Source organism: Botrytis cinerea, chromosome 3 (genome assembly GCF_000143535.2).
Source record: "Botrytis cinerea B05.10 chromosome 3, complete sequence".
Taxonomy (NCBI): Eukaryota; Fungi; Ascomycota; class Leotiomycetes; order Helotiales; family Sclerotiniaceae; genus Botrytis; species Botrytis cinerea.
Window position 1 is genome coordinate 24,459 of NC_037312.1, and position 11,721 is coordinate 36,179.

The following is an 11,721-nucleotide window of genomic DNA, read 5'->3' on the forward strand; positions in this document are numbered from 1 at the left end:
AGAAACCCGAGGGCCGACGCAAGCGGCTATTCACAAATTGCATACCAGATGGTTTATGTACTAAACATAACGAAGACACCTGATTCCAATTCCAATCAAAATTTTATGACTGATTCACTAACTTACATTCAAATAATGACTTACATATCTTTAGGAATTGTTGTAGAGTCATATTCTCTGAAGTTTTGGTTAAGAAAACTTCAAGGACAATAGTTATACATATCGTCGTGGTAAATATTCATTAAAGTAATAATTAGTTTTTACCAGCCTAATGTCTAAGACCGTGCTACAAAGTGAATAGAGTTATCTTTTCAGCCTGGAGCTGTACCTTGACCTGACTCGGCCTAATCGGACCAAGGGTCATATCCGGTATCAGGGTGTGGCCATCCCAAATCCTCTGCAATGTCAGACCAACGCAGAATTTCTTCGTCCTCGTCGTTTGGGCTCAGACAGATACGATTGCTGCTTTCGCCGCCGACCCTTAATAGGTCTTTCCGAGCTCGTTCATCTTCCTTCTCTTGCCGCATTCTCTCTCTCTCTTTCTGTAAGTGTAACTCCTCGCTTCTCTTCCTTTCAGCCCAGGTCTGAAATGCTCTTTTATCGCGAGTGCAAGATAACACAACATCCCTTGTGGCTAAAACATCCTCGAAACAATCGTGAATCCCCCCCTTTTTATTCCTGATTTTTATATTAAGAAGCTCAGAGCATAGTGTTTGCAATCCCCATTGAATGCGACGAATTCCAACCGCATTTCTCGACAAGATCCCAGAATCCACAATGCGGGGATGAATTATCCGTAGAGCATCCAAGTCGTGCTGTAATGCATGACCAACAAGGATAGTGTGATCATCAATATATTTCCACAGTTCTGACCGAGCTCCCTCCCAGCCAGATAACGCCTGTCCTTGCAAATTCGCATTATCAAGTGTAGATTTCGATATACCGTGAATTGAAGACCGCATTTGGGTTATTTTCTCTCTCGGGCACACAAATCGATGGAGAAGTACCGCGCCAGTAATATAATCGATAACACAAAGCATGACGACTTCACCCGTTCCTCCAGAAGTCCCTGCCATCTCACAGTCCACTGTTACCGCACGAAACTTCGGCTCTCCAGAAGCAGCTGGTGTTTTTCGGAAGTCTTTGTGCTTAATCGCCCGTAGAGACAGTTGGAAATCATGTGTTGGTGATGTTCTACAGCCTTTTCCCTTGGTTCCGCAACATTTATATGGCTTCTTTTCAATCTGTAAGATTTTGAAATTATAAGCATCTATTGATGTTGAAGCATTCTGCAATAGTACATACCCATTTATTTCGTTTTCTTGGATGGAAGTTACACTCTCGGCCAATTGCATTTGTTTCTTGGCCTGCTACTAATTTAGCTCAACTTCACAACTAATAATGAGAAACTTACTATTGCATCGTGTGCATTTCCGTGAATTGACATAATCAAGCGGGTTGAATGGATCTAGAATATAACCATTTTCTTTGAGGTCCATGGGCGAATGACAATGTGTAGATAACTCGTTGAGCACTGTCGTGTATTCTGACTCCGCCACCACAGACCATGATGAATTCACAACTCGAGGGTTGTTCGCGATGACAGGTCTTGTTATGTTGGAAGTGCTGAAACTGGATGCAGTTGTGATTGGCGGCTGTCCGCGTTGACGTTTAGTTGAGGTATGAATGCTGAGTGCTTGTGCCTTTGCCGATTGAACTTGATTAGAAGCCACCTGTTTCTGCTGCTTGACACGCGGCAGCTGTACTTTCAGCTTCTTGTGTGCGGAAGAATCTCGGACATGTTGATCGAGCTCTCTCTGTCCATTAAACGACCTGTTGCATAGTGCGCAATAAACCGTCATGTTGATTTACCTATATCGGGCTGGATTCAAGTAGTGTTTTATTTAGGGCAGATATGTTGAATGGCAAGTGATGAGGGGAAATGATGGTTAGGGCGCATTGAAGCTCAGAGCGGGGTAAAGGTAGATCGCCCGTTTAACCTTAACCAGCGAGCCACCCCTCGTGCTACCCTTACTAAAGAAACGTGGATGGCTTTTCCCGCCAACACTATAAATCAGTAAACCCCGTGCAGATTTCGCAGGGTGCAAGAGATCATTTAATTCTGACTTCATATTTGGAAGGCGGATTCATAATCATCTACAGTAGTCTAATAAACCTTCGGAAAACTGAGTAGTAGGCTCACTACGCCCCCCCCCCCCCCATCGATAAGGAATCCAAATCCTGCCAGAGTCATAAAGATGAAATTGATGACCTTCTTTCGATTTTAATGGCCCCTTTTCTCTAGAATAATGTTCATAATGGTGATGTCTGTTTCAATTTAATTTGTGATGACAATTTCAAAAATAGTTTGCCAGTATTTGCGCTTGTACATGATCAATCGCGAAACAGAGAAAGCATTTTAAGGGTCAAATTCACTCGGCCATCATGATACTGTGTACCACCTTCGTGTACTGCAGCAGGCTCTTAGATCCGATATTTTACTCTAATTACTTGAATCAATAACGTGGTTTATTAGTGAGTAGGTCATATCAGTATATGAGTCACTCGAAAATACACCAAAATTGCGTCATTTTGATAATTAGTCATTATTTTGAAAAAAGAAAAGAGCGCTAAATAAGTATCAAAAACTAGATTCTTATAATTTATATATATTTGAATATTTAATATCAAAATTTTAAAAAAATTTAATCTATAAATAAAGAAAGTATATACTTACACACAAACAATTTTTTCCTAGATTTTTGAGTGATCTATATACTAATACAACCTATTTACTAATAAACCTTATTATCCATCGATTACATTATCTACTTCTTTCATTACAAGTCTATCCAATCATTCTTCTCTCATTTCTCCATTACAACTCTCCAAACTCGCTAATATACTTGTTCGATTATAGTCTCGCTATAATGTATAACATAGTCTCGAATTGTTATACATTCCTTATAATATTAAAGATTTACCTATCGGTCATTGAGTCTTAGAATTAATACAAATCAATTAAATTAAAAGGTGTTTAAAATCTGATTTCAGGCATAAAAAATTTGATCAACTCTACACCTATTTATATAGAGATCTATATGAATTATCGATTTTGAATCGAATGTAGAGTAATGACCTTTTCGAGCTTTCTTGGCCTAGATAAACACGGATGGTGACCGCCTAAATATTCCTTAGAATAATAGTTATGTAGATAGCTGTGACATCACAGGAACCTTGTCTGACATCCACTAAACTCATAATAACCTGAATAGTTGGTGATCCCAGCTAATGTGTACTAATCCATTAAGAATTAAGACTCCGCTTTACTCTCGAGCCCTTTAGCATCTCTAGATCCCGCACTCTCCCTTGTATTATTCTCTCTACTTCCATTCACCACTCTTCATTCAACCAAATCAACCCGATTGAATCTATTTGTTATAGTTTCTTTGAATAATAGATTCAAAATTCGCTTAGAGTTTTATATAATATATAAGGATGTAATAGAGATTGAACTGGAGGGAGTAGGTAATAATGATTTCAATGTTCTATAACAAATATATTCTGTTACAAAGCTTAGTTATTTATAAGAAATATTGCTAGTCGATATGTATAAATTAGGTTTATTTATTATATAGAGCTGTTCGAGTATAACCTCCGCAAGCTATGGTATATTTGCGTATAAGGAATCAGATTTATAATTGTAGATCATTTTGAGTATAATATATTGGTGAGCCAAGTGCTATATATAAGGGAGATGAGTGTTCTTAATCGGAATTTTATAGATTTAAAGGAGAAGAAGAATGATTTAGAGATAGAAATAGCAGCTATCTCTGATAATAATATATAAAGCAATCTTCCTTTCCTTATAGAAGAAATATAAACAATATGAATTATCTTTATAAGTATTTCTATTTTCCAATATTAAAACTTAAATACTTTTATAACCCAATTCTTTTTTATTAGAGTTTATAATCTTGAGTTATACTTATTTGTGATTTGGATTCTGCACAATATTTTTGAAACCCCTTAGTTTTTGATATATGAAATAAAGGCTATTGATTATAATTTTAAAAAACATTTGAATACTTTTGTGGAGCTTCTATATATTATAATAGTGTGATTTCAATACTATAGTTACAAAATCGAAAGCCTTTGTATTCTGAATTAGAATTTCGAATCCAATCTTTTTAGAAATGGGAGTATTAATGAAAAATGTATAGATTATATCAAATTCAGGATTTAATATAGTCAGGTGGATATTTTGGAAAGATTTACTTGAAGAGATTAATTGTTATGGAAATAAAGAGATTGTATTGTTGGTATCAAAAGTATAAAAAACAATAAAGTTCTGGAACGAAATAATTGAGTTTATAAATGGTATCAAGTACAATATAAAATAGTATTATAAGAAAAAGAAGTGATATATAATAGAAGATAATATGAAGGCTTCAGTTCTACTATAACCGATATATATAGGATATTGAAAGACGAAATTGGGATTCATTATAAAATTTATTTAGGTTGTTTTGAATGATAAGTTCAGTACCCCACTTTTCGGCCACCTCATCAATCGCATCGCTCTAATCAACCACCTCTCTTCAATCTTTAATGATTCAACAACCACTGAATCAATTGATTCAAAAATTTGATATATTATCAATTATATTATAGGCAATGATTATATCGAAGATGATATTGCTATAACATTTAGTACTATAATAGAAAATATAGCTATTAGAAAAGTCAATTTGAATTATAAGATACCCTACATTATTTTTCAGAATTATATATAAGGTTATGTTTTCTATTAAAAAAGTATTCGAAATATGTAAAAGATAATCCCAATATAGAAGAAAGTATTAGTTGAATAGATATTAATTCAAAAGACTTTAAATATTAATTTTATATATTGATAAAACCCTTTTCGAAATGAAAAAGAATAAATTTATACTTGGAAAACGATGGATATACAATTTCTTATTTAAAAATCTTAAAATTCAAATCAAAAGATAAATCAAAATCGATAATCAATATATTTCAAATACTATTACCAAAATTATTAATAAGTTTTTCGAAAAATTGAATTTGTTAGTTATTATTTATATTAAATTGAAAAATAAATAAAATATAAATGAAATTGATATTATAGAAAATTAGAATTTGAATAATATAATACTTGAGAATATTGAAAGATATTTTATTTAAAAAAAACAATTTGATATAAGAAATTGAATCTTTTTTATTAAGTATATCTCTATTATAGAAAAAGCATTACTATTCTTTATTAAATATAAAAATAAAAATATTTAATAATAATAATTCTCTATTAAATTTGATATATATATACACCTTTTATTCCTTTCTTTATATATCTCATATGTATTATAATCTTTTGATTTATCAATATTCTCTTTTCTAAACTGTAAATACCAGTATGAGCTTAATAAATTAGATTCACCATCTAATTCTATATTTATAAACAAAAGGAATTTTTTTATATGCTATTAAAAAGCAAGATTAAAAACTTTAATTTTAAATAATATTATTTCAGAATAGAGAGTTTCAAATTTATAACTTCAAAATCATATTAAGTCTCTTTTATTTAAATTATTATTTAAAAATAATATTAAAAAAATTCAAAATTTGAATTCAATTTTAAATAATAATTTTATATTTCAATAAAATATAGATTCATTTTTGATTCAATAAGAAATACTACAAAAAGTAAATAATTTATGAAAATATATATTAATATTGAAGTTTGAAAAAGAAATAGATTTATATATTTATTAATTATTCTTTCAAAAGATTCAAAAAGTATTTAATATTAAAGATTATAAAATTATAAAGTTTAAATATCAAATAAAGGAATTAAAATACAAATTAGAATATATTATATCTAAAAAAAAAAGGAAGATTAATATTAACCTAAATTCAAAGTTTTCTAGAATTAAAACTATATATCAAATTCAAATCGAAATTGATTATTATAAAATTAATAAAATAAACTTTAATAATATATATGAAATTGATATTATTAAAGATTATATTGTAATTGAATAGTTGTTGAATTATTGAAATTTAAAAATTATATATATATATATTATGAGGTGGTCGAAAAGAGGGGTGACCGAAAAGTGGGGTACTGAACTTAGCACATGAGGCATTATGTTCAATTTCTGCTATTATCATTTTTGTGGTGATCATGACGTCTTAATAATGTGTATCGTTTCGTGTACTGTGTTTTGTCTGTGTGACCTAGGCTCAGGGCCACGAGAGCTATGTGTAATACGCTCTTCGTCCGCTGGCAGTCGCGTGTGCATATTCACTTGTTTCAAAACAAATTCCTCCATTGTATCCCGGGTTAAATTTCAATATTCTTGATGTTCTTACTGTTGCCCACTGCCTTTATCTACTTTCCAATATCATATCTTTGGGGTTCAAAACCATAATTGTGATTGTAATCTCACTATTAAAAGAAATGCTTTCTCTACAATATATTTTATTATCCTTTTTATTGCTATGATGCTTTTCGATTTTGTTATTTTGGGTCTTGTATTCAAAATTCTAATATTGGAATTCATTAACAATAGAATTGATGGTCTATGAAGTAGACCCATCAACCAATAGTATGATAGTATTATGATAGTATGTCTATATGCAATCCTCAACAAGCCGATCGATGAACAGCTTATGGTATTTCAATATAAATTTGTGCCTATAAGCTGAAAACCAGAGATTTGCTGCTACTCCAATCTATATTCGTACTATAAATGAACTGAATGATTGCCGTGCACTTCTCTTGCGCTTCCTACTTACCAGCTTCAACACAAGTTTTTCCAACAATTATAATTGAGAACTCAAACCTAATAAGCATGAATTATCTTAGCTCTTGAGGCTATTTGATTATCTAAGAAAATCATTTGTCCGTCTGCAACAAAGATCCAAAGCTCTTGAATTTACATTCCGTGGTGGAATGGCTAGCTTAATATATCGCTCCACACCTACATTAAATCTTCATAAATTGACTTATCTAGAAGATGAATTTCTTTTTCAGTATGTACTTTATATTACCACCAAATATTTTGCCCCCGGAATGGCTAATGTAGAAGATAGAGCAAATCATGCACCAGAATCTCGCGAGGTTTACGCGCCAGAAGATTTTGGGTGTATCGATTTGTATAATGACAATCAGATATAAAGATGCCATTCAAAAGTTTTTACAGTTCCAAAGAACTTTATGCGAAGATCCTACGATTATTAAATCATGGTGGCGGCTAATGGAGAATGTGCGGGCAAGATACGGGATTTCGAAATGCGAATTCTGTAAATTTGATGAGACAGGGTTTCACGATGAATACTATTTGCCTAGGCATGGTCGTTACACGCGCTGATCAATGTGGCAGAGGTAGAATTAATTAGCCTTGGATGAAATATAGTGATTGTATGTGTCAATAGCGAAGGTTGAAGTGTGCTTCTGTTTCTCGTGTTCAGAGCTTCAATCATCTCTCTAGTTGGCGTAGTGGGGACAGTCATACACAAGAGTGGTTTGTGAAACTTACTAGCAATATATAGACAAAAAATGAAAAATATCTAGAATAGCTTCAGCATTTCAACAGATATGTTTCTGCTCATACACAAGAAGGATATCAAATACTGATATTGGATGGGCATGAGAGTGTTGTAAAGCCAACAACATCATGCCCCTTTCTTGAGCTGCTCAATCATCTCGTCTATCCCAGCCACTTGATCTTGGGTGTTTCAATGCTCTTAAACGAAGCTTTCATCAAATTCAAATCCACCATATTACTAAGATCGAGTTCTTTCTAGCTTTGCAGACGACTTACAGCCAATCAATTATGGCCCAGATGTCCGCAAAGTCAAAGTAACAGCCTGGAAATTAGCGCTGGCTACGAAATTTTGATTGCCACCAGATCGGCTCTCAATCTTACACTTTGAATGCCTAAGAAACACTATTTGTACGTAAAAAAACACCTCTAGGGTAATACCAATTTTTTCACAAAACGCGGAAGCCCTCTTGGGATCTGTAGTCAGGCAGACCAGTCGCAATTCCATGGATGATCGCTGCCTTTTGTTTTTGCATTGGAATGACTCGATATTAAAGGGAACAATCCATTCAGGGGGAAAAAATGATGGGGAGATATGCAGACCATCGCACGGGTATAGTCCGAATGGAGGTCTGAGATCTTAAAGAGAATAGAGTTGTGTACTTAAGGAAATATAAAAGATACGATTGGTCTTATGGTATAGGAAAGATTCGGTGAGGTAAAGGGGAGCGGCTCTATCGCGGTGCGTTGCATATGATGGTAGTGACGGAGAACCAGGGGACCGCACGAGACCGTCTACACGGCTCGAGAAGACTAGACCGAGTATATGTTCACAATAGGTTACAAAGAGCAGCCAGCTATTGGAAAATATCTTGGTACAGAGATTGATCAAGCGAGTTCAAGGAGAAATTTGTAAAAAAGATATAGGAGGACGAGTTGGGGTCCGGAATCTCTAGAGCTACAGGTAAGGGATGAAGACTCGGCATAGCAGGCACGATATTCTCAGGACTATAGCGTAGAATATAACATCGTTGACTTCAAGACGCAAAAGATTCTCAAGGGGTCTCTTTATCTCCCACACAATAAAGTATCGCTCAGTAGAAGTCGGTCTTAAACTGAGCTAAACGTGATGTGATATCACGTAGACACGTGATCTTCATCACACTTTGGTAAATACTGAATCTGCCACCACTAAGATACATAGTTCATATATCAACGAGACAGGACTCAAACCACTCGGAGCTTGTGTACCTAAGCGATCTGAATTCTTAGGAATGAGATTTCTGTGATACCTAATATCAATGGCATACTTTGAGCCTCAAAAATTGTCAGGATCTATGCAGCGGTGACCTAGTCAACTCTAAACCCGCAATAAGCAGGTAACACAAGATTCAAACTGAAGTCGTGGCATATATCATGACATCGGAAATTGATAATCTTTGATAAAAAATTGAAAACTTAAGACATTGGGATCGTTATTTGAAGGATAGTGCGACGCACAATTACTTCATCTGATCTACTGTACTCATAGAAATCGATCAATCGATGGTCATATCGGTTGAAACAGAGCTGGTTACCTTGTCTTGTATCCTTGTATGTAACAAAGAACATTATTGCTTCTTGTGTTATGCAATGTGACTACAGCTGAATGCTCGAGTCAGTATGATGCAAGGTAAATTTCCGAAAAAAGCTGAATCAATAAAGACATGCAATCGATGAGTTTGTTAATCACTATTCCCAATTGATTGGGTACATCTATCTTGGCATTTTCTGCGGTATATAGCTTGTACTTTGGCACAATTAATTGTGAAGTCTTGCAATTTTTCAAGTTCAATATTCTCGCAGTCATGGCCACAAGAACCTACTCATTAGCAGAAGTACTTGCTGTCGCTGAAAATCATCCTTTTTACAATGAGAGTATTTTGTACCCAGCCGATTCAAAAACAGTTACGAAACTTCAGGAGTCCGCTATTAGTAAGGCCAAAGAAATAAATTTCCAACAACAACCATTACTCGACAAGAAAGTACTGTATGTCATTTTTGCACCCGCGTTATACTTAGTTATGTTGAAAAACTAACCTGAGTCAGATATAAAGCAATTAAACGGCTTACTCATGACAAGGATTCAAGGAATACCTATCTTCATAGCTCCTACACGAGTATTACTGGAGGTGGATCTGGTGCGGTTCCGATGATGTTTGCTGTAGACGTGTATGAGAATCGTCGACAACGGGCTCGAATGGGAGATTTGCTGAGAGTCTGTGGTGTGATTGAACCAAAAGACTTGGTGTTATCTACTCACTTGTCTGGAGGATTTTACAGGTACTTGATATCAATCCACAAAGAGCTTTCTCGCATGTATCCTGAAGGGACTGACAAATACAAGATCGCTGGATTTGATAATAGAAATCATAGAAAATGCAGGAGGAACTGTGCTCTGCGCCGGCGCTTACATGCCACCCACCGATGTTGTCCAGTCTCTAGCTAACTATCATGTGAACGTTCTCACTGGCGACGGCAGCCAAATTGTTCAAACCGTCCAACACATCTCCACAATGGCTAAAGATGACCGTGAACGTATCGTTTTGGACAAGATCATCTACACCTCGGAGCCATTGACCGGTCCTCAACGTGTGTTTATCAAGTCTGTACTGGGTGATGTTGATATTTTCTCCATAATGGGCAGTGCTGAAGCTGGTCCTTGGGCAATCAGCAGTCCAAAGCTGACTGGAGAGCAAGATATCAAAGAAATTGCCACTGACTTTGTCTTTGATACGAGAAGTATGTTACTCGAGATCTTTCCCCCTTCCGTTAGTGATATAACTCCACTCGTTTCCGAATGCCTTCCGCAGGGAGAGAAAGGTCTCATAGTACAAACTTCGCTCCAAAGATTGCGCAACCCACTAGTACGCTATATCACCGGTGACATTGGCTCCATTCATCCACTTCCGGATACTGCATCTACTATAGTGCCTGAGCTCGACCGGAAATTCCTACGTATTCTGCGTATGCAAGGGCGTGATCGTAGGTTTAGCTTTGAGTGGTTTGCTGGCTATTTCGAGTTTCAGAAAGTTGAGACTCTAATGCGAGAAGAAGATTATGGTATCTTGCAATGGCAAATCATCTTGGACCGGCTAGATGATACACCGCAAGCGAGTCTAGAAATTCGTTTGCTTCGATCACCTCCAAGAGATGACATTGTCTCCGTTCAAACTTTAACTGAACGATTAGAGAAGTTTTTCCTCATTATACCGGAAAATAAACATCTGGCACGAATTGTTTTCCTGGATAGTTTGGATGGGTTCGAGCGAAGCATTACTGCGGGAAAAGTTATTAAGTTTGTGGACCGTTGGCATTGAGTTGTGTTTGAATGCTGGAATATTGAGCGTTTCTAATCGTTAAGATTACGGAGTTGCGAACCGCTGGTGAAATTGTGATTCAAAATATAACAAGTCAGAGCAAACATAATCCAAATTGATGCCGTTACAGACCGATGTGTGCTCGAATGATCTGCTCTAGTTCCTTGAATTATGCTATCTGCTGATGCAAACGATTGACGATGTTGATTTACAAATAATGTAGTTTATTAGTGAGCGGGTTATATTAATGAATAGATCATTTCATTTTATATACAAAATTCGTTTGTATATAATCGTACACTTTCTTTATTTAATAATATAATTTAAAGAAATCTGAAAATATTGAAATTTAATTATATAAATATTATAAAAATCTAATTATTTATTAAAAAATCAAATTATCATAATAGTTATTATAAAAATGACTTTTTTATAATGAAAATCATAACAATCTCTACTTTTTTTTTAGAATATAATAGAAATATTTATAAAAAAAACTAAATTTATAAGAAGCTAATTTCTTATTGTTATTGAAAATTCTTTTCTTTTTTCAAAATAATGATTAGCTATTAAAATATGAATATTGAAAAAGGCCTAATTTTGATGTATTTTCAAATGACCCATTCACTGATATGACCCACTCACTGATCTGATAAACCACGTTATGAGGGCTCGAATAAAGAAAGTGTTTCTGTCTCCTGGATTGGCGGTGAGCACACACATGAGTCAATAGAGTGGACCTCTGACCTGGTAGAAGGCAATAAATTATTGGGAGGGCTGGAGCTGGTACA

The 11,721-nt window shown here is 34.7% G+C and overlaps 2 protein-coding genes across 2 annotated transcripts; one reads left to right on the forward strand and one right to left on the reverse strand.

Moving 5' to 3' along the window:
- Positions 1-228: 228 nt before the first annotated feature.
- Positions 229-1,973, reverse strand: Bcrex3. Its single transcript, XM_024691655.1, has 3 exons — positions 1,415-1,973; positions 1,306-1,367; positions 229-1,244 (listed from the first exon to the last, which is right to left on the reverse strand). Exons 1-3 carry the CDS (start codon positions 1,860-1,862, stop codon positions 345-347), a joined length of 1,410 nt encoding a protein of 469 aa, XP_024547426.1. The 5' UTR covers positions 1,863-1,973; the 3' UTR covers positions 229-344.
- A 7,341-nt stretch (positions 1,974-9,314) lies between these two features.
- Positions 9,315-11,160, forward strand: BCIN_03g00060 (hypothetical protein). The gene is made up of 3 exons (XM_024691656.1): positions 9,315-9,600; positions 9,660-9,893; positions 9,958-11,160. Exons 1-3 carry the CDS (start codon positions 9,419-9,421, stop codon positions 10,928-10,930), a joined length of 1,389 nt encoding a protein of 462 aa, XP_024547427.1. The 5' UTR covers positions 9,315-9,418; the 3' UTR covers positions 10,931-11,160.
- The last annotated feature ends 561 nt before the right edge of the window (positions 11,161-11,721 follow it).